General features: G+C 42.3%; 1 protein-coding gene across 1 annotated transcript in view; it reads right to left on the bottom strand.

Annotated features, from left to right (window-relative positions):
• Nucleotides 1-24,233, bottom strand: part of BBS1 (Bardet-Biedl syndrome 1) — a 67,644-nt gene that overhangs the window by 22,041 nt on the left and 21,370 nt on the right. The window contains exons 3-12 of the mRNA XM_073605245.1: nt 20,929-20,963; nt 20,568-20,840; nt 15,841-15,887; nt 12,116-12,154; nt 11,925-11,997; nt 3,817-3,948; nt 3,091-3,197; nt 2,211-2,331; nt 1,929-2,087; nt 774-843 (exon numbers count right to left, since the gene is read on the bottom strand). Of these exons, the coding sequence (XP_073461346.1) occupies nt 774-843; nt 1,929-2,087; nt 2,211-2,331; nt 3,091-3,197; nt 3,817-3,948; nt 11,925-11,997; nt 12,116-12,154; nt 15,841-15,887; nt 20,568-20,840; nt 20,929-20,963 (1,056 nt within the window). The remainder of the gene's footprint in view (nt 1-773; nt 844-1,928; nt 2,088-2,210; nt 2,332-3,090; nt 3,198-3,816; nt 3,949-11,924; nt 11,998-12,115; nt 12,155-15,840; nt 15,888-20,567; nt 20,841-20,928; nt 20,964-24,233) is intronic.

The following is a 24,233-nucleotide window of genomic DNA, read 5'->3' as shown; positions in this document are numbered from 1 at the left end:
AGCTAAAATGATATGCAAATTTCAACTTTCTAATAAAGTTAGGCTTGGCCTACTCCATAATTCTCAAGTATGCCTTTTGGCTTTCCTTAAGTGGACCTCACTGACCAATAGGAGAGAAGTTCAGGTTGAGATGGGGGCACTGTGGAGCCAAACTCAACATTTACATGAAAAATAAAGGATTTTCATATAACTTCAGCTTACTATAAATTTCTAGAAATCTCTCATTTTGACTTGCAGTGCTGTAGTTTTCAGTTTGAAAACATGGGGAGAGGGGGTAGGGAACAGTTTGTCGAAGTCTAGCTTGCTTTCTTGACCAAATGAAAGGCAGGAAGAGTGCTTTACCTTCCCACAAAAAAGGAAATTTGCTACAAAGCCTAACCCATGATAATGCCACTATAGTCCACTGGTCTAGATCTGCTTGACTACATTCAAAAAGCAGGGGGACGTTTAAAGCAAAGAGAGAGTAGAAGGGCTTAAATATTTAATTGAAACAGAAGTCCATTTAAAAGGAAATTTATCATTAAGGGATTTGCTCTCCATCTCCCTGAACAAGATGTTAAGCGCCTCAGATTTCTGGAAGTTTATTTTAATCAGGGAGAGACGACCAAAGTGTGATAAAAAAATAAAATCACCTGCGTACGCTGCAACCTAGTTTATGCTTTCCAGACTGACTCCTTTGATATCTGCACTAATCTTTCATAGGAAATGCGTTTGAATGGGGGACGTTTAATTTTTAATTTACTTTTTGTTATAGTTGAAAATCTGTATTCTACCTTTTGTTGTCATGATTAAAGTGTCATCTTCTCTTCCATATCTTCCAAAGCATAGACTGGTCACTATGTCCTGAAAGAAATCAGAGCTTAATGAATGATATTATTGCAGGGCACAGCATAGGGGTAACTTATATACAGCTTTTAAAAAGAGAACAGGCAAGCAGCATAATTTCAGGTGCCCACATTCCAATATACTATTAGTACAATTAAAACTCTAAAATGAGGCTCTTTCATCTTTAAACTGAGAAAATGTAATTACTTAGCATGCAGATTAACTAGACTTTTGCTACCAGGAGTAATAACAACATATACCTTAAAGTGTTACTAAACCCAGGACCCTGCATTCACTATATCTGGTCTCCCACAGTACACAGAACATGGCAATGCAATTAGTTTAGTAAATATAAACTGCTAAATACCTTTTCTAATCAGCAGTATATAGCAGTCTAATGACTTATCAGTGTCCGGTCGAGCACTGGTTAAAGCTTGTAGGAGGAGTTTTCATTCTCCTCTGACTGTCCTATAAGGCTGCATGACCCCTGACCCTCTGTCTGGACAGTGCTGATTGGCCCCTGTGCTGATTACATACACCCTCCCCAAAAAACAACTCTCTAGCAATACACACCAAACTGAGCATGTGCAGAGTGCCTCCTAGGGCTCTGTGCTTACACAATGCAGAGGATTAATCCTTTAGGTTCCACAGTGAGTATAACAAGCATGCTTTACTGCATACACAGACTGATTTTACTGTTGTGGGTTTAGTAACACTAAGTCTGGAGACTAAAACAGGAGTTCGGTATAAAAGCAGCAGGCATAGTCCAACTGCTTGGTTTTAAAGGCATCTATAGCAAATTTTCAGTGAGTACTTATTCTGAGTTACTACTGTAAAATTTACCTGAAAGTATTCCTGTTCCATGTGTAGGTCATGGATGCATTAAGTGAAACCTGGGATAAGAAGCAAGTAGGTGTCTGGATACCCTAGATCCTACAGTCTTTCAAAAAGGCATCAAAGTATTCCTCAAAAGAAGACATTTGCCTCAACAATCAGAGCCCCTGGTCCTGCTAGCGAGTCGTCTCAGATGATAAACATGTCTGGTAATAGTACAAAATTACCCCCCTCCCCAAAAAAAAAAAAAAATGTTTCCATAGACTCACTGGAGTTGAAATAACACTCAGCAGATTCTTATCTCTATACAGATGTACTTCCAGATTCTTCAGCCCCACCAGCACAGCCTGAATACTGCGGGACTTCTGCTCCAACAAAGACATTGTCATAATGGATGCAGGGAGGGTAACTGTCCACAGCCTCTTTCCCTGTCAATATGATAAATTGTTACATATGCACCTTGTAAATCATTGGGTTTAAGGTTTTAGAAGTGCACTGACACAATTATAGCAAATGACATACTAAATACATTCATCTTGAGAAATGCTTACCTTTTGTGAGTATCCGTGCAAAGTCTCCTGAGATGTTCCAATAATGATATTTTTCTGGACACGGACCAATCCTACCACCTGTGCACTCAGCTCAATGCTGTATTTGGGACGCTTGGAGTCTCTATGAAAAACCATCCAAACTGTGTTTTAGTTTCAATAAATAATAATTTTCTGTTATTTATTTTTGATATGGATTTATAAGTGACCCTTTTTGTGGCTATCAGTATGTTGTACAGTGCAATCAATGCTTGAAATGAAGGGCTACTTTAAATACTATTAGAGACTGTCATTGTTGACCTCTCCTCCATAGAATGCCAGTTCTCAGACTGTATTGCTCATGTTTTGACATCAATTCTTCCTGAATAGCTGACCTGAAACAAGTATAAAAGATAAGGAATTTTAAACACTCATTTACAGCATGCTTGTTCCAGGCCAGAGATTGGTCATAATTGTTGTATTGTTCTTATTTGTAAAAAGAAGAACCTTTATACAAAAAAGACAGCTCTCATGTGAAAAATGAAAAACTATACACTGGAATTATTATTTCTTTTGTTTCAACAGTTTTTATTTCGAGTTTTCAAAAATTTTCCATAGTAAAACAGAAGTACGATACATATAACCAGTCTTGCAATGACACTGGAATTATTTTTAATCAGCTGAGATTCATTTTATTCACATTTAGTTGATCAAATTCACATAAATATCACAAGAAGGCAACAGATTCCTTCTGAAGAATGCATTGGTCCAAGCAATACCCACAATGCAAAAAAGGTTAAACCTGCTGTATTACTAATGTGGTTCTTCATTATTCCCTATAACAGGCAACAAATAGATGGTGCAGCACAAAAAAAAAAAAAAACATACCTAAAGGCTTACTTACCTACGAAGAATGTAGACATTGCCATTACGGCAAGCTACTGTGACACGGTATTCAATGTCATACTGTCCGTTCACATCCAACAGAGTAGGTACACTGGGAAGACTGACCTGCCAACATAAACAGCTATTACAACCATCTTTCTACAGTACCGGTATCTTTTGCCTTACTGGAATTTTTTTGTTTTCAGAATAAGTTTAGAAGGAGCATATGTTTCTAATACCTACTGATCACTATTAAATACTTCTACATTCACAGCTGGTCAATGAAGATCCTTCAAGGCCTCATGCACACTGGACATTTTAACAGCGGGTTTTTGTTTTCTACAGTCAATAAACTCCCCATCATGTTATCCTATGTGTCCATGCACACATAGACTGTCATCAACTGTTTTTGGCTGTAAAAAAACCCCCAAAACTAGTGGGTTCTGAGAGGAGTTTTTCAGCTGTTTTCAGCTGTAAAAACGCTCTAATGTAAATAAGCGCTGATAAACACTCAAAAACTCTGCTCACCAGCATTTAAAGTTTTAGATCCAGTAAAAAAAAAAACAAACAAAAAAAAAAAACTAAAAACGCTAATGCGGAAAAACGCTAAAAAAAGCTATTGCAAAAAAAAGAAAACGTTGAAAAACTCACTGCAAAGCTACTGGCGTTTTAATAACGTTAATTTAACATCCAGTGTGCATGAGGCCTAAAATGTAAATCATAAATGCTTTCAAATGGTACTCACTCGTGTAAGAATAGTAAACGCCTCTGGATCCAGTATAAATATTTCTGCACTTTCTGTACCGATAACAAGACAGCACACAGCATCCTCATCCGCCATGTTCTTCTTCAGAGTTGCCATACATGTGATCACAGTCTACAGTATACAGTCAAAAGAGCCGCTTACAAAAAATATATATATGTACTGTTTTTTTTTAAATAGTTTAGATTATATATCTACTGTGTATATATATATATATATATATATATATATATATATATATATATATATATATATATATATATATATATATATATATATATACATACACATACATACACAGTATATATAATACCCAGACTGAAAACTAGACATATATGAAAATTACCATTTAATCCAGTTACGAATTCATCAAAAATCATTACATATATTGCTGCACACAGCTAGCATAAATACCCCAATCTTCATTTATGTTAGACTTTAGTAACAGCAGCACTCAGACTGGATGTAGGGGAAGGGAAAGGCAGCACAGGAAGTTAAATTAAGCTCTGCTGCATAGCAAAACTCTAACAGCTTAAAAAGGTTGTAAAGGCAGAAGGTTTTTTATGTTAATGCGTTCTATTCATTAAGATAAAAAGCCTTCTTCTTTGTGCAGCAGCACCCTTCTTCTGTGTGCAGCAGCAGCCTCCCCAGCACCCCCCTAACCCCCTCTCCAGTGAGGTCTACAAGTACCTCGTCCGTCCGAGACTCTCCTTCCTGACTGGCAGAGAAACAGCAGCGGTGCCATTGGCTCCTGCTGCTGTCAATTAAAGTCAGCTAGCCATTCAGGTCAAAGAGGGGGTGGGGCCAGGTCAGGGCTCCATGTCTGAATGGACTAAGGGAGCTGTGACTCAGCTTGGGTGCCCCCATAGCAAACTGCTTGCTGTGGGGGCACTGAACAGGAGGGAGGGGCTAGGATCACAGAGGAGGGACCTAAGAAGAGGACGATCTGGGCTGCTCTGTGCAAATCCACTGCAACAGAGCAGGTAAGTATAACATGTTTGTTATTTTTAAAGGGGGGAAAAAATAGACTTTACAATTACTTTAACACTAAAATTGCAGATAGCAAAATGACACCCCTGTAAGATGTAACAAACACCAAGCTTTTGCTGGGATGTATCACAAAAAAGTAACAAGCCATTTATCTTTGAAATTTCAAATGTCACCTCTGCACAAAACTACCTCTTATTGAATACTGTATGTGCGAATTGCCAGATTAAAAGATCAACAGGTCTGACAGCACATTTCTCATAGGATAGGAAATAGTTCAGCAAGTGTCCATGGTTTTGGATATTATTTCCCCACCAAGCATAAAAATAGGATTTTAATACTCACTGTAAAATCCTTTTCTTGGAGTATATTGAGGGATGAAGGAAGGCATATACAGTGAGGGAAAAAAAGTATTTGATCCCCTGCTGATTTTGTATGTTTGCCCACTGACAAAGAAATAATCAGTCTATAATTTTAATGGTAGGTTTATTTTAACAGTGAGACAGAATAACAACAAAATTATCCAGAAAAACACATTTCAAAAAAGTTATCAATTGATTTGCATTTTCATGAGTGAAATGAGTATTTGATCCCCTATCAATCGGCAAGATTTCTGGCTCCAAGGTGTTTTCTATACAGGTAATGAGCTGAGATTAGGAGCACACTCTTAAAATGGAGTGCTCCTAATCTCAGCTTGTTATCTGTATAAAAAGACACCTGTCCACAGAAGCAATCAGATTCTAATCTCTCTACCATGGCCAAGACCAACGAGTGGTCCAAGGACATCAGGGACAAGATTGTAGACCTACACAAAGCTGGAATGGGCTACAAGACCATCGCCAAGCAGCTTGGTGAGAAAGTGACAACAGTTATTGCGATTATTTGCAAATGGAAGAAACACAAAAGAAACTGTCATTCTCCCTCGGTCTGGGGCTCCATGTGAGATCTCACCTCGTGGAGTTTCAATGATCATGAGAACAGTGAGGAATCAGCCCAGAACTAAACGGTAGAATCTTGTCAATGATCTTAAGGCAGGTGGGACCATAGTCACCAAGAAAACAATTGATAACACACTATACTGTGAAGGACTGAAATCCTGCAGTGCCCCCCTACAAATTCTCCCTGCTCAAGAAAGCACATGTACAGGCCTGTATGAAGTTTGCTAAAGAACATTTGAATGATTTAGAGGAGAACTGGGTGAAAGTGTTGTGGTCATATGAGACCAAAATCAAGCTCTTTGGCATCAACTCAACTCGCTGTGTTATGAGGAGGGGGGATGCTGCCTACGACTCCAAGAACACCATCCCCATTGTCAAACGTGGAGGTGGAAACATTGTTTTGGGGGGGTTTTTCTGCTAAGGGGACAGGACAACAAACTGGGGCATGTGCCGTCAAATCTTCAGGAAGAACCTCCTTCCCTCAGCCAGGGCATTGAAAATGGGTGGTGGATGGGTATTCCAGCATGACAATGACCCAAAACACACGGCCAAGGCAACACGGGAGTGGCTCAAGAAGAAGCACATTAAGGTTCTGGAGTGGCCTAGTCAGTCTCCAGACCTTAAACCCATAGAAAATATGTGGAGGAAGCTGAAGGTTTGAGTTACCAAACATCAGCCTCGAAACCTTAATGACTTGGAGAGGATCTGCAAAGAGGAGTGGGACAAAATCCCTCCTGGGATGTGTGCAAACCTGGTGGCCAACTACAAGAAACGTCTGACCTATGTGATTGCCAAGAAGGATTTTGCCACCAAGTACTAAGTCATGTTTTGCAAAGGGGTCAAATCTTATTTCACTCATTAAACTGCAAATCAATTTATAACTTTTTTTAAATGTGTTTTTCTGGATTTTTTTGTTGTTATTTTGTCTCTCACTGTTAAAATAAACCTACCATGCAGACACAAAAATAATAACCATAAAACACCTCTAGCGTCCTCTCTCACTACCCGATCCCACTATCCTATAACTCCCCTGTGTTCAATCTCCCCCTCCCCGCTAAATCCCTGTTCCAGATCAAATCCGCATTTTGTGCTGGACACATATATGCGCCTACGAGTAAACAACTACAATATGTATCACAGACTTCAAAATATCATACACGACAATGGATATACAATAAGCACAAATCAGGAAAAACAGGGAATAGTAGTATCAATTAACGTATTCTACCTACCACACGCTCTATAGATAGAACTACATTTCCCCCCTCCCTACAAAACCACGGTACTAATAGCCATTATAAATATCCTAGATACAATACACTAGTGTAATTAACGCTACATTCATTGTTTAGGTTAATGTTTTGTTTACGTTTGGCCAATGTGATCTGGTCGCATTTCTATAATTATATCACTCGTACCTGTTGATATATCTGTACTTCTCCCTTTCATTCAATAAAAAAGAAGTTTGGAATAAAAAAAAAAATAAACTTACCATTAAAATTATAGACTGATCATTTCTTTGTCAGTGGGCAAATGTACAAAATCAGCAGTGGATCAAATACTTTTTCCCTCACATCTGTTGGGATGTCCAAAAGCAGCTCAATAGAGGGGTGCGTGCCAACGAAATACTAAAAAGCCCACAAAAATGAACAGAACTGGGGCCTGCCTGCAGCCTAAAGAGCCATCTAAAGAACCTTACACTCAAAGCTGACATCATATGAGGCCTGAACATGCACCTGGTAACCACAAGGCTGCTTTGCCTTGAAAAAGAGTAGCCTGATAGTGAAGAGCCCAAGAGGCACTTATACTCAGATACTTGCCTTTCAGGGGTGATGTCAAACAAGAAATGTAACCTTGTGGGTGACAGTGGAACAAGGACTATAACCGGTTCAAAATTATGTTTGTAAAGTGCCAAGAAAACCAACTTCAGATTCCACAAATCACAGGGGAGCAAACAGAGAGAGCCAGGTTAGAGACAACCTGCACAAAGGTCTTGGGATCAAGGAATGAGAAGGCAGCGCTCTCTGGAACAAGATCGCAAGAGCAAAGACCTGACCCCTAATGGCACTGCTGACTGAATGCTGGTCTATACCCATTTGTAAGAAGGCAAGGATTCATCCCCAGAAGAATTTCCTCTGCTTAAACCTCTTGCCTCACAACAAGTGAAGTATGCCTTTCACATATTTGCAAAAAGTAGACTTCCTAGCTTTTAGCTACTTAAAGCGGGATTCCGTCCCTGAAAAAAAAATGTAAAAGTCAGCAGCTTCAAACACTGTAGCTGCTGACTTTAAATAAGTACTTACCTGTCCTGGGTGTCCGCGATGTTGGCCGCCCGAGGCCGACCCGTCCCCCGGCTCTCGGGTCCCGGTACCGCCATCCTAAGTAAGGGAAACAGGCAATGGAGCCTTGCGGCTTCACTGCCAGTTTCCTACTGCGCATGCGCAGCACGGCGCTCTGTGAATGGCCCCGTGGTGTTCTGGGAACACACACAGTTCCCAGAAGGCAACGGGGCCACTCACCGAGGAGCAGAACATGCCACGGAAGAGGCAGATTAGGAAGACTGCCTAGCAACAAGGGTTTAGGTAAGTTTAAATTTTTTTTTTTTTTTTCAAATGTTTTTTTTTTAAATTTTTTTAGGATTTTTCATGCAATTTTTTTAGGGTGGCCCTCCACTTTAAGCCGGTAAAGCTAGTGACCATGAAGAAGGATAGTAAAATCGATTTGTGAGACATAAGATCTGGAAAATCTGCAAGAAACCACAGAGTTTCCAGGAGACTTTCGGTTGAAGTACCACATTCGCCTGGCCAATTCAAAGCTATTGGGATCACCAGAATGCCCTCCAATTTGATTCTGCGAAGGAGGGAGGGAAGGAGTTTCAGGGGAGGAAAAGCATAGATCAGATTTACCAGAGCATCCTTTTCTACTATTAGCCCCAGAACTCTGGAAGTAGAAAGTTTAAAGCAGGGGTGCCCAACCGTTAGCCCGCGGCGCCCCCTGATGTGGCTCGCCACCTCCAGATCACGGGTTCCTGACCCGCCATCCCCAAGCATCAGTGTGAAGAACGAAGTCGGCACAAGAGGAAGCGGAGCTGATGCTTCCTGTATAGCGCCGACTCCTGTCACAGGCAGAGTGATACCAAATGTACTCAGCCTGTGACAGGAGCGATACAGGAAGCATCGGCTCTGCTCTCTACTGCACCCGCATGCTTCCTCTAGCGCCGGCTCCTGTCACACTGATGCTCGGGGATGGTGGGTCAGAAACCAGCCAGCAGTACCCACCAGCAGTACCTGCCTGCAGTATCCGCCAGCAATACCTGCCAGCAGGATCCACCAGCATTACCAGCCCTTAGTCGGACCTTCCATTCACCACTATAGAGAGACTGGACACGGACCAGTCATCTGCCCGCTCTGTTCATTGTGGCCTGCAACCGGTTACCAAGTTGTTAAAGTGGCCTTCACTCCTCAAAAGGTTGGGCACCCCTGGTTTAACCACCTCAATACTGGGCATTTTCGCCCCCTTCCTGCCCAAGCCATTTTTCAGCTTTCAGCGCTGTCGCACTTTGAATGAGAATTGCGCGGTCATACAACACTGTACCCAAATGAAATTGTTATCATTTTTTCCCCACAAATAGAGCTTTCTTTTAGTGGTATTTGATCACGTCTGCGGTTTTTATTTTTTGCGCTATAAACAAAAGAAGAGTGACAAGTTTTAAAAAAAACACAATAATTTTTACCTTTTGCGATAATAAATATCCAATTTTTTTTTCTTTAAAACAAATTTTTTCTCAGTTTAGGCCGATATGTATTCTTGTACATATTTTTGGTAAAAAAATCGCAATAAGCGTATATAGATTGGTTTGCGCAAAAGTTATAGCGTCTACAAAATAGGGGATAGTTTTATAACATTTTTATTTTTTTAAATTTTTTTACTGGTAATGGCGGCGATCTGCGATTTTTATCGTGACTGCGATATTGCGGCGGACACATCGGACACTTTTGACACATATTTGGGACCATTCACATTTATACAGCGATCCATGCTATAAAAATGCATTGATTACTGTATAAATGTGACAGGCAGTGAAGGGGTTAACACTAGGTGGTGATCGAGGGGTTAACTGTGTTGCTAGGGAGTGATTCTAACTGTAGGGGGCGGGGACTCACTAGGGGAGGAGACCGATCGGTGTTCCGCTGTACTGGGAACACATCATCGGTCTCCTCTCCTCTGACAGGACCGTGGATCTGTGTGTTTACACACACAGATCCATGGTCCTGCTGTGTTACCGGTAATCGCGGGTGCCCGGCGGACATCGCGGCCGCCGGGCACGCGCACCGGTTGCCTAGCGACACGGCGGGTGCGCGCGATCGCCGCCGGCGGCGCGCGCGCGCCCCCTGGTGACCTAGGAAAGTGAGGACGTCATATGACGTCCGCCCGCAACGAGAGCTGCGCCGCCTGACCGTCAATTGACGGCCGGCGGTCTGCAAGCAGTTAAAGTGTTTTCTGGGGAAGGAAAAAAAAACTCTTGCTTTAGCTGTCTAGGACTAGACCTCAAACTGAATTCAGGAGTTTTGGTGTGATTTCAGAAAGTTTTGGTGCACTTTCACACCCGCAAGATATAATAGAAGGCTATAGCAAAGCACAGCTAATCCGCAGGAAAGCCAAAGGTGAACTGAGCTGCACCTACGATGCGGGTAAACCACAGCTCATCAGTGTGAAAACAGCCTTATAGGGGGCTTAGGACAGTAAGGGCTCATTTACATTTGCAGTTTGGGGGCGCTAAAACCCCATAATTGAGACTTGTTTTTACCACCCCACCCAAACCACTGGTGTAGCATCAGAGGTTGCAATTATGACCCTGCACAATGCTCCAGGCGGCCCGTGTGGCCTCCCTGCCATATTCTGTTTTACACTTGGACAAGAGGGGTGGCAAATACAGGAATCAATCCTCTCCATTTTCCCCCTGCAACTGCTGAAAGCTGGGTTCTACTCCTCTCCTCTTTTTATACACATATGGACTTTTGTGTGGAGGACTTTATTCAATCACTTTGAGGACAGGCTTTTTTTCTTTTCTTTCTTTTGATGGCAATATGTATTCTGCTACATATTTTTGGTTATAAAAACCCCAATAAGTGTATATTGATGGATTTGCGGAAAGGTTATAGCTTCTACAAACTATGGGATATTTTCATTTATTTTTTTACTAGTAATGGTGGCAATCAGCAGCTTATAGCGGGGACTGCAATATTGAGGCCTTTTGGACACTGACACTTTTTGGGGACCAGTGACACTAATACAGTGATCAGTGCTAAAAATATGCACTGTCACTGCATTCATGACACTGCCTGGGAAGAGGTTAAACATCAGGGGCGATCAAAGGGTTAACTGTGTGCCTAGCCTCTGTTTTATTACAGTGTAGGAAATGCTTTTACTAGGGGAAAACATGGAACCATGTCCCTGCTTTGAAGAGACACAGGATCAATGCCTTCCCTTCTGTCAGAACGGCGATCTCCCTTGTTTACATAGAGGCAGAAAGGTGGTCTCTGTGCTGGATGATCAGCGGGTGCCAGTGGACACGGAGTTTTTTTTGGATATACTTCTCCTATGTATCATAGGAGTGCAGTTTGTTCTACACTCCTGTGACCTGTTTCCAGCCAACATCAGGCCAAAGCTTCCTGAAGTCATTCAGCCAGTCTAAGCTGGGGAAAGATCCTGACTTTACAGTTGGGAGCCACCCAGATGCCTGGACCAGGAGCTGACTCAGCCTCTCACCTATACCGCTGGAAAACTGAGCCAGCTGCTCCCTCCCCAGCCCAGCGCTCCAGTGAGCACTGGAGGGGCAGAGCAGAGAGCCGGTAGCTGACTGTCACGGCACTTTGCTCAGAGTGGAGGAGGGAGAACTAAGTGATCAGTGGTGTTTGATCGCTCAGTTCTCAGTGCAGAGGCAGCGGGGAACAGATGCAGCATCGGATCGATGCTGCATCCACTTAGGCGAGTATAAAGTTTTTTTTTCATAAATCCCAAATTTTTTCTCTTAAAAACAAGCACCAAAGCCTATGTATATGTGTTTGCTGCTCCACTTTCTGTTGCCTGTCAATGCTACCAAAAAATACCTTCTCAAAAATGCATCATGCATGTAATAATAAAAAAAAAAAAGTAGATGGTTACCTGTCGTTTCAGAGGTACTTGTTTATATGTGTTTACAAAGGCATCCATTTCCTGTGGATCAAGCATCAGGAACCTGCAGAAGAGTAGAGAGCCAGGTGGTCATTGTGGAGTAAGGTGTTCAGCCTATTAAGGAAAATCAATACTATTATAATGTTAAGGTTTTTTAAAATATACATCTGAAATTTACATACCGCAATGATCTCACTGAGAGAGGAATCTCTGCTTTATCCCTGCACAAAGAAACAAAAATCACACAGTGCTAAACTTGGAATACTGCGTAGCAGTAATGTAAGCAGAACTCAATGTTAAGCAGCAGTGTCAAATCCAAACAAAATTTTAGGATGTATAAAAAAAAAGTAAGAAAAAAAAAAACACATGATACTAGTGTAGTGTTGCTCTACATACTGTAAATCACTTGTAGGACACATCCAGAATGTGGTAAGGCTTTGGACACCATAAATGTTAAATGGACATGGAAGAGGTTCAAAAAAAGTAGGCATTGAAATGAGTCAAAGTAATAAAAAATTTGAAAAACTGGGAGATTCATTTGGGAGAAAAATGCTTTTAATGAAGCCAGTTAAAAGATATGGCAAACAATCCCCCCCCCCCCCCCCCAACAACTGTACAAAGGACAAGGGAGCTTTTGCTATAAGCGCCAAGAAATAAAAACATACAATTTACTATCAGTTTAAGAAGGCGTTCTTTACAGTTTAAAGTCCAATTCCACCTTCTTTTTTTTATTTTTTATTAATCACCCCCCCTACATCTTTAAAATAAGTAATAAATAAATTACTTATATACACTTCACAAGTCCTCTCTTTCTGTAAAGAATAGCACCACATAATGATATTGGGTTCCTCTGTGCAGCATTCTTTCATAAGACCAGGGTGGCTTATTGATGCATGCAAAGGGGGTCCCTGGCTCACAAGAAGTTGGTTGCATGACCCCTAGAAGAGGGTGAGTATTTCAGCAAGGGGACATACAATAATGGGATCTGAAAAAGGTTTTGGTTTTCTTAAATGTTACAATATCCACAATTATGATTGCTGAACGATAATAATCACCCATTTTGAGGTCAGGAAAGATTTTTCCCTGTGAGGTAAAATAGATCACATTGACCTATATCTTTTGTTCTGCCCTCAGGAACAAAACTGTAGAAAAGCATAATTATGTTAAAGACTGTTAAAGTGTTAAAGACTCAATATTCAGATTCTAAGGATGAGCTCAGTTGTGTTTGCAACCCCATGTGCCCGCACCCGCCAGGAAGCTGACACTCCGCAGCGCTAATCACAGGCAGTGAGACATTTCAGGATCCGCGGGCTGCACAGATCGGGAAATGTCTCACTACCTGTGATTAGAGCTGCGGAGTGTCAGCTTCCTGGTGGGCGCGGGCACGTGGAGTTGCAAACATGCCTGAGCTCATCCTTATCAGATTCTAGCATAAGTACAGTCATGTCTTGTGTGCTCTTTTAAAAAACTGGAATGCATGTGAATGTGATCAGTCTAAGGCTCTAAGCTCAAAAAAAAAAAAAAAAAAAAAAAAAAAATCCCAAAAAAATAAACAGACAAGAACACCACCACACACAGTGCAGGTAGGTCCTGACAGGGGTAAAGGAGGGGAAACCACTTGTTTTTCTGTAAGAGAGTCCGTCCAAACAGATGAACTAGGAAACAGGTTTGTCTTCTGCTTGTCCGAATAAATATGAAGATTAATGCACTCGCCTCTCAGTGTACTGGATCAGCGGTTGTAACACTTTGAAATGGACGCAATGTTGCAGTGCTAAAAACTGCTGTTTCCATTTTATCATTTTGCAGCGTTCAAAGTACCCCATAATATTGCCACATGCCAATATGTTTATACTAAAGGGTCATTCCAGCCATAAATATTTCAGTCATAAGTGGAGTCTGGTATGCTGATTCACACGCTGGATTCTTATACCTCTTCGTACTTCCAGCAGTGAGAACTCTTGCCGTAGTATTCTGCATTTCGGGCATACATCCCTGAATGTACAGGGTCCTTAATGCGAGTACAAACAAATGACAACCACCCCAACCTATAAATGTCCTTTGCAGCAAGGAGCACATGGAAGGACAACCAATGTCAAAAAACAACAAAAATTCCCAGCTCACTTACCAACCAGCCTGCAACAAACTGAATTGAGCCTAACCTTTTCACGTTTAAACCAAGGGGTTTAGTTTGCAAATACATGCGTAAGCTGCAATGGCCACATCAGGGGCACCCCAATGTAATTGCAGTCCTACTGTAACTCTAAAATTGTGAGAGTCTCCTGAGTTGAAGCACATATATAATGACCGATAAATTAAGGGCAGGTGTGCTTGGATGGAGCCCACTCCTCAAAAGGTATGGTGACACACTGAACACCCAGCAATAGCACAATGGCAGCAAAGGTATCCAACAGTACATACAAACGACAACTGCCCCAACCTATAACTGGCCTTTGCAGCAAGAAGCTCATGGAAAGGCAATGAATGTCCTACATGAAAGTACCATTAGGTGCAGTGTTCAACCCGGCCCAGTCGTAGTGTATTTCAGCCTGCCATGGACCCTAACTGGTTGCAGGCAACGGAGCTGGATGCTGCATCTGTGCCTCGCAGGCCGCACTAAAACACTGGGATTGGGCACACAAGGACTAGTCTCCCCACGTGTAAGGAGCCTTAGAATGTTCTCATTCTCTCTCTTGCATTTTTTAGAAGAAAAAAAAATCAAAACAGAAAGACTAAAAGTCCAAATCCTTAGAACCCCTGAAGATGAGGGGCTTGTAAATCCAACCCTGACTCTTGTATACTAGTGTACTCAGTGGGGTTGATTTACTAAAGCCAAATAGACTGTGCACTTTGCAAAGTGCAGTTGCACTCTGCAAGTGCTGTTGCTCCAAAGCTTAGTAAATTAGGTAAACTATCAGTTTGCAAAGAATACCCATTCACATGCAAGGGAAAAAAAAAACTGCATTTTTGCTTGCTCTGGAGCAACTGCACTTGCAGAGTGCAACTGCACTTTGCTAAGTGCATAGTCTATTTACCTTTAGTAAATCAACCCCAGTGTCTCATCGACAGCCTAAAATGCGGAAGATTTGCGGTTTGCTGCCTAAAAGTGTACATTTTCTGATAAACTCCTGAGAGACAAAAATATCAGACTGGAGTATTCACAGATAAGGAAATGATTCCTATGCTGAAAGGGCAATCACTGCTGCTCTAGCTCTGCAGCATTGTGTTCCATATATCAAGACCGCTGTAGATTATCAAACACTGACAGGGAAACATCAGCTTTCAGCACTGCAACTTAGGCTACTTTCACACTGATGCGTTTTTCAGGCGCTTTAGCGCTAGAAATAGGCTATGAAAAGCGCCTCCCATTCATTACAGTGTGTCTTTTCACACTGGGGCAGTGTGCTTGCGGGACGTTACGAAAACTGGACTTTTTACTATTTTTTTTGGTAAAAAGCGCCCCACTAGCAGCCAAAAATCGCCACGAAAACTAGGAGCGCTTCAGAGCTAAAGGCCAGGTGTCCCAGTGTGAAAGTAGCCTTAGTATCTATTCCAATTTGCTACAAGAGCTGATCCACATACTGTGAAAAGTGAGTGCATGAATCTACTCATATCTATTTGCACAATTATTTCTTCTGGATCTTGGGGTTCCAAGCCCTTTGAAGATTGTAGCAGCTGTCTTGAACATAGAGTGGATTTCTACACAAAGCTCCACCAATCCATTTTTGTCTCCTACTTGGCTGAGGAGTGTCAGAATTATGTGACTGACAAAACTGGCTAGACAAAAATGAAAACAAAACAACATTTTCTTTAACTGTTACTGGACAAAAAACGAACATAAATGCTGGCAAAGGCTTTCACATAAACTACTTAAAATAGGGATCTAGCAGTCTCAGACTCCAATCCATACCTGATTCCCTCAAGCATCTCTTTTAAAGTCAATGGATCTATTCTGTCCTAAATCAGAGATGAAACAAAGAGTATTATTTTCTGTGCAAATAATATTTAAATAAACAACATTGTATGACATCAGAAAGTGCTATTTATATGTTGTATATTCTGTTTGAAAGGACATATTTATAAACAGTGAATCTGACATTCACCGAACATTCACTGCAGATGAATCTACCAGTTGCATGTGTTTTTAAATGGCGATTGCTTCACCGTTGGTGAAATCACATTCACTGCTTTATAAATATACCCCTAAATGTTAATCATGGTAGACCTATCAATTAACCACATGCGAGCGCCCTTAAGCTGTAAACAGGCAGCGACATACCATACTTTACTTCGCCTGTACGGGTCGTCGTCCGCAGTACATTGCAGGTGGGCGGCCTGTACAGGCAAGGCGACGTACTGGTACGTCGCTGACTGTTTTTAGGTTTAGGGCGCGCGCATCTGCCCTGCTGACTACCTCTGTGATTGTACACACTGGAGTCGGTCAACAGGTCCCAGCCAATGATTCATGGGCGGGACCTGTTGATCGGCTTTGTCCAATCACAGCCCAAGGTCCTGCGCTGATAAACACAGGGCTCTCTACCACCGCTCTGTTTCTTCTCCATGCAAACCAGGAATAAGAAACAGATCTTTAGTAAAAAATCAGCACACATTACACATTGTCAGGCACACATTTAACTTCCCGATTACTCAAGATGTTAACCACTTCCCAGCCAGTGTGATTAGTACAGTGACCGTGTATAGAATATCACTGATCACTTTATTAGTCTCACTGGTGATGTCAGTGGTAGTTAGTCAATTCCCACTCAGTGTGTGATTGCCTGCCGCATTATCACAGTCCTATTAAAAGTCGCTGATCACTGCCAGTAGTAGTATAAAGAAAAATCTTACTTATAAAAGTGCTTTTAAAGCAGAGTTCCACCCTAATTTTTTTTTTCCTTTAAATGACTCTTTAAACCTATAAACAAACATTTGGAGAATTTTTTTTTTTATACTTACCCTAAACGCCCTGTTGCTATGCAGTCCTCGTATTCTGCCACTTCCTGGTCCGTGGAGCTCCGAGACTTCCTCCCTCGCCTATGTGCCATCATTTCCCATCAGTCTGTGGGCAGCACTGTGCTCTAAAATCGCGTTATTTCCTGACAGGAAATGACCCGATTTAAGGGGGACCACATCGCCATTTTTATAACTGAGTGTTGTTATCTAAGTTGTCATAACAATGGGGCGGGACCTTCCTCCGTCGCCGCCCGTTGTAATGGCAACGTTACAAACAATCGGCGCTACGGCCGCCGTTGAATCGCGCATGCGCGAGATCGAGAGGTGCATGCTGGTTACCCAGCATGCACCTCTCCATGCATTATCCAGGAAATGATCTCGATTGGGCTTCACATGCCCACATTAATGATGAAGACGGCCACAAACGGAGAAATTATATTTTACAGTAAGGAATTTATTTCAATAATCTAGCAAGATCATTGTATACTGTTATTTAAAATTTAGTTAGCAATAATACTAGGACCAAAAAAAAAAAAAAATAGTTCGCCGGAACCCCGCTTTAACTCCGCTTTAACTCATAAAGTGAATGGCAAAGCAGAGTTAGCGGGTGAAGGCACTGGCCTCACGGTAATTGATTAGATAACAGAAGCACTTTAAAAGGGAAAGGGCTAATGAATACTGAAAATGTACGCAAAGGATGGTCCGTTGAGTTGGGCCCTAAATATCAGTATCGGATTGATTTGCTCTTTAAAGTGGAACTTAACCCATAACAACTTGATAAAAATAATGTTCAATATGCTACCAACATTAGTGTGTGCTGTAAATTTCCTCCAGCATTGTTCCTGTTTCTTCTTGCTGCAGGCTGCCATTTTGCTGAAGCTCAGAGCCCTTGAGCAGTATTAAAGGCTGTCAACAGATCGGCCTCTAGTGGCTCTGATTTTAGGCACAGTGCCGAAAAACAGAGCGCAACTGAGCATGCACAGAGCAGGGTGAGACAGTATGTTACGCAGTATTAGCACTTATTTTCAATGTTTTTTACAAGAGCGTTTAAGTCAAACTGGGACTTTTGAGTTTTTATAATAAAAGAACAAATTGAGTTTATGTAATAAAAGAATTCATTTATTTTTCAACATTTGTACTTATATAGGGATTGGGCGTGGCCCGGGTGATGTCACCTGGTGACCCCGTCCCTTATGACGCCACAGTCCCATCATGCCCCGGGACTGTGATGTCATAAGGCGCAAGTCGTTGCGGACCGCGCACACAGCATTACAGCAGAAGAAAGCGTCGTGTCAACATCGGGAGAAGAGAGAAGAAGACGGTGGATAAGACCGGGCCACTGCTAGCAAAAGAGCAGGCAAAAGAGCAGAAGATAGCGGAGGAGCCCGGTAGAAGATACCGGAGAGCAAGAGAAGAACCGGAGAGTGCGGAGAAGAGGCCGGAGAGCGCGGAGAAGCAAGAGACCGCGGAGAAGAAGAATGAGACCCCCGAAGTCGGAAGAAGACCCCCGGAGCTGCCTAATAAATTACTTAAAAACCTGTCGTGTGTTTTTTTATTGACACTTTTTTCCTAGGTGAATGGGTAGGGGTACGATGTCCCCCATATTCATTCACATAGGTTGGGGGGCCAGGATCTGGGGGCTCCCTTATTAAAGTGGGCTCCCGGATTCCGATAAGCCCCGCGCCCGCAGACCCCGACAACCAACTGCCAGGGTTGTCGGGAAGAGGCCCTTGTCCTCATCAACATAGGGACAAGGTGCTTTGGGGTGGGGGGGCTGCAGGGTGCCCCCTGCCCCAAAGCACCCACCCCCCCATGTTGAGGGCATGCGGCCTGGTATGGCTCAGGAGGGGAGGCGCTCGCTCGTCCCCACCCCCTTTCCTGACCGATCCAAGTCGGATCCCCATTCATTGAAAGTCGGACGTATGTCGGCTTCAAGTCGCAGGGCAAAGTCAGATCCAAAGTAGGATGGCTGTCATGTCGCACCAGTGTGAACCCGGCCTGAAAGGGGATCAAATACTTATTTCACTCATTAAAATGCAAATCAATGTATAACTTTTTTTAAATGCGTTTTTCTGGATATTTGTGTTGTTATATTCTGTCTCTCACTGTTAAAATAAACCTACCATTAAAATTATAGACTAATAATTTCTTTGTCAGTGGGCAAACGTACAAAATCAGCAGGGGCTCAAATACTTTTTTTCCTCACTGTATACATGCAAAGGGGGCCAGCCTGAACTGATGTAGAAGGACTTCATTTTCTCACTAAAGTTTCTTATTAAAGCTAAACTAAAGTTTCCATACTTATCTGTCCAACAGTTCTGCACTGGCATCTTCTTCTGAGTGCTGATCTTTGGGCCTCTTCATTGGCTGATGGGGGATGACGTTACTTCTGCTCATGCACAGGAGGCCTTTATCTCGGCACTTGGAGAACGGCCTGGCACTGTAAGCTGAACTGCGCATGCGCAGCTCAGTTTACAGTGCCGGAGAGGATGACAAGCAGTCAGGTAGGGATATTTTATTGCAGAAGAGAGACAGTGCGTGTCTCTTCTTCAATAAAAGCCTGCCTGCTTGCAGTTTTTTACTTCAATCCTGATTTAAGCTGGATTTACACTTACGTGCTTGTATTGTCATGTGGTTTTTGGGTGTATTTTAAAACACAAATGTGCTATATGTGTTGTCATTCTTTTCAAAAGCCTTTAGAACGCATGTCAACTGATGAAAAACACACATGAACCTTTTTTAGGCCAATGCATGTAATCGTAGTGCATATACTGTATGTGAACTAAAATCATTAAAAAAAAAAAAAAAAAAGTACCAAACCTCTGCATATGCATCAATGTACATTAAAGGAGAAGTATAGCCAAAGCCCATATGGTTGGGATCCACCCAGATTCTTAAACCAGCAGCTGGCTCAGCCTCTCAGCGAGGCGCGGTCTCCCGCCCCTTCCACAGTTCAGCTCTCCAGTGAGCCCTGGAGGGGCAGAGCAGAGAGCTGCTGCCCAACAGTCACTGCTCTCTGCAGGCTGGCAGGCTGACCGAAAGCTGAGAAATCAGTGGTGTTTGATCGCTCAGTTCTCGTTCTTAGAGCCGGCGGGGATAAATAGAACATCGAACCAATGCTGCAATGCTCCGCCCTACGAAACACGTAGGGTAGAGCGACGTGCATGATGTCACCTAGTGTCGTTTGAGCATCCAGAAGGACGGGTCTGTTCCGAACGTGCGCCGGCCGGCAATTCGGACTTTAGGTATCCTTTAGAGCAGTGGTTCCCAACCTCACTAGTGCCGTGACCCCCTGATAACATTTCCCAAGTTGTGGGGACCCCTAACAGTAAAATTATTTTCTTAGCATGGGTTGTCAGCACTCAAGGCAAGACAAGTAATTTGCGCCCCTAACCCACGGACATTTAGCACTCCCTTCCACTCATATAGTATTAAAACCCCTTATGGTACATTTTTAGGATGTACCACTCTTTCTCTTTGTTCTCCTTTCTTTACCTTTTATCTCTCTCTATCCTAATTTCTTGTTTTTCCCCCATCCCTCTCTCTAGCCATCTTTCTTGTTCTTTCTCTTATCCTTTCTCTCCCCAGCTCCAGGCTCCCTTCATCTGGGGGCACATATATGGGGCGGAGGGGGGCGCGGTTTGGCACCTTTGCCCTTGTCAGTCTATTCTTGCTCCCTCTTACCTCTTTAGCTTGATCCCAGACTTCCTTCTCCAAAGCATTGACTTCCAGTGCTGGCAGGGTGAACTTAAAGTAGGGTCTCAAATTCTTGTATACAAATATAAAGGGTCCAGAAGCCACGGCTACAGCTGGTGTACGTGGCTCATTCTGATCCATCAGGAAAGCCACAACAGCAGTTGGCATGTCAAGCAAGGCATTTTCTGACAACAGACTTGTGCCTTTGAACACTTTCAGCTTCATGTTATAGGGTCCACTGCCCAGGTCACCCACCACCATCTGCAACAGAAAGTCAATATGGGTATTTATGTGATAAAAATATTATTTATATAGAAGAGAGTATCTATTTATAGTGAACAAGTATTACCTTATACTCGCCATCCCCATGTAAATCAGCAAGAGCTTCATGTAGAAAAACAGAAAAGATGTAATGTAAGTGATTTATTAAAGAAAAAAAAATGTTAGTTTGCCTACTCATTGTTAAAGAGCATGAGGGTATGCAACATGCCTAATCAAATCTGGAGTAAAATTATGTGAGGGTATTCATTTTTACGGTTGAACAATTAAGTTAAATTAAACAGTAGTAGTGCAGCGCTAAAAATTCATACAACTGAAAGAAAGTCCATAAAATAACATATGCAAGAAAATAAATGAAGCAAACAGAGCCAAGAAAAATCCACAGTGAAAAAGGGTGCTTCATGCAAATCCAAGGTGCTCTTCGAACCGTGCACACACCTCTTGCCAGCCAAACCGCTCAACTTGTTACACGGACCCCTGAACTAACAGAAGGGTCACATAGGCGTTCACCACTTTATTAGTGGTCAGGGTAAAATCTTGACTGGAACACCGGAACCCACTTCATTGATCAGGCTTTACGGTTTTCATTCATATTCACATGAAATATATAAAGAATACTATAGTGCTCTCTGTATAGCTAAAACACGATATCATTTATTAAAAAGGTACTCACATAGGAAGCACTATGCCCAGTGCTAAGGTATTGAGTGCATGCATTTAAAAGGTGACAGAAGATATTAAGGTGGCTGCAGTGACGTCTCTTAGGGATAAAATCCTGATCCGCACGCGTATCGTCCAGCAGGACTTCCTCAGCGGTCTTGGGGTCCCTCACGTCTGGTCATTGTTTTATAAGCAGCCCCCTAATTAGCTCATGTGTTACCAATACAGTCCCGAGCGGTGACCATCCAATCGGAACGCACTGCTCGGGAGTAGGAAGTAAGAGGACCTGATGTTGAACATAGTTCCCATGGTGATCGGCGTCATAATGACACGACGCCAGATCACCTGGTACACTGCGTCACTGCGCTCCTCCCCCCGAGTTGCGAGTAGGGCTGTGAGCCGCTACATTAGGCTGACGCGCGGGTAGGGGGAGTGTCTGAGTGGAGTGTGTAGGACGTGATCGCGTCATCCAGATGACGCGACGTAGGGTTACCTGACAAACGGCGCCTCCCTCCCTGGATCAAAACAAAGCTGAATAGTATAGGAGTGACGCTCAGTCACATGATCATCCTATTGTCACGTCCGCTGTATGGAACGCAGTCAGAGGAAGAGGCAGTAAATGCCAATCCTCTGCGTGTCTATGGTTGCTAGGGAACAGGACGCCCAGCGAGAATAGGAACATAATAATTAGCTGGAATACACATACCGTGACAATGCTATATCAGATTGGACCGGGAGGGAATCTTGCAGGCAACACCACATAACAAATTAAATTAAAATACATAAACAATTCATAAAATATGATTATGAAAAAAATGACAAAAAATTAAATTAAAAACTATAAGAGATAATTAATATAAGAACCTTCACTGCAGCCACCTTTCACAAAACATAAATCACATTATTACAATATCCAACAGACTATAACATCCTACATACATAAAACAACTTTTATCGATCGGAAATAAAACAGTTCAAATCGAACTCGACATTAAGCCCCCGGGGGTACTCCCACACGAGTCTCATAGACACAGAACGACTCACGGCGGCTTAATTGTCTTATAAAATTACCCCCTCTCCAGTGGGGTGTAACTTTTTCTACTCCCCAGAACTTTAATTTCGCAGGATTGCGTTTATGACATATTTTAAAATGTTTGGAAACACTATGTGAATCAAGCCCTTTCTTAATATTAGTAATATGTTCACCAATGCGAATGTGCAGGGGACGAGACGTTCTACCCACATATTGTAAACCACATTCGCATTCCATAATGTATACCACCCCTGCCGTAGAACATGTAATGAAATCTTTAATGTGGTAAACCTTCTTAGTAGCAGTAGCCATAAACTCTTTTCGTTTTTTGATATTTCTCCTAGCTTGTTTGCATGGTGGACAATGTCCACACGCGTAGAAGCCAGTCAGGATATTAGATATCCTATTTACAGACGCAAGAGGTGGGTCAATGACCCCAGGGGCTAGTTTATCTCTTAGAGAAGGTGCCCTTTTATACACAAACTGAGGGTGTTCAGGGAGGACTGGGCCTCCGATCACCATGGGAACTATGTTCAACATCAGGTCCTCTTACTTCCTACTCCCGAGCGGTGCGTTCCGATTGGACGGTCACCGCTCGGGACTGTATTGGTAACACATGAGCTAATTAGGGGGCTGCTTATAAAACAATGACCAGACGTGAGGGACCCCAAGACCGCTGAGGAAGTCCTGCTGGACTATACGCGTGCGGATCAGGATTTTATCCCTAAGAGACGTCACTGCAGCCACCTTAATATCTTCTGTCACCTTTTAAATGCATGCACTCAATACCTTAGCACTGGGCATAGTGCTTCCTATGTGAGTACCTTTTTAATAAATGATATCGTGTTTTAGCTATACAGAGAGCACTATAGTATTCTTTATATATTTCATGTGAATATGAATGAAAACCGTAAAGCCTGATCAATGAAGTGGGTTCCGGTGTTCCAGTCAAGATTTTACCCTGACCACTAATAAAGTGGTGAACGCCTATGTGACCCTTCTGTTAGTTCAGGGGTCCGTGTAACAAGGTGAGCGGTTTGGCTGGCAAGAGGTGTGTGCACGGTTCGAAGAGCACCTTGGATTTGCATGAAGCACCCTTTTTCACCGTGGATTTTTCTTGGCTCTGTTTGCTTCATTTATTTTCTTGCATATGTAATTTTATGGACTTTCTTTCAGTTGTATGAATTTTTAGCGCTGCACTACTACTGTTTACTCTATCACTTGAAAGGACTTATATATTTGCCTTTAGTGTCCAGCAGCTTGTTTTATCTGATGGTTTTTTGCGCTGACCTTTTTCTTTGAATAATTAAGTTAAATTACACTCCTGGTCTTTTATACAAAGTCAAACTTTCATAGGGCAGGGTCGATTGGACATATCCACATCTGAGCTGGTGTAAGTAAAGATATCTAAATAACAATCATACAGATTCTTCACTGTACAGTAGAGCTGCATGATTAATCATTAAAAAAAAAAAAAAAATTACAATCTCAATTTAACCCCCCCTCACGATCTTAATCCGGCATTTCCACAAATTCACGTAAAAAGGTGCCGAGAAGTTCTCTGCTCACAACTGTCAAAAAAAAAAAAAAAAAAAAGCTGGCAACGTTTATCACAGCACTGAGAGATAAAAATGAAACATTGTATCATTTGGTTATTTTAGATCAAAGGGATGAACTTCGGT

Source organism: Aquarana catesbeiana, linkage group LG11, assembly GCF_042186555.1.
Source record: "Aquarana catesbeiana isolate 2022-GZ linkage group LG11, ASM4218655v1, whole genome shotgun sequence".
In the NCBI taxonomy this organism is placed as follows: Eukaryota; Metazoa; Chordata; class Amphibia; order Anura; family Ranidae; genus Aquarana; species Aquarana catesbeiana.
Note: the sequence above shows the minus strand (reverse complement) of the source record. Positions and strands in the feature narration are given on the sequence as shown.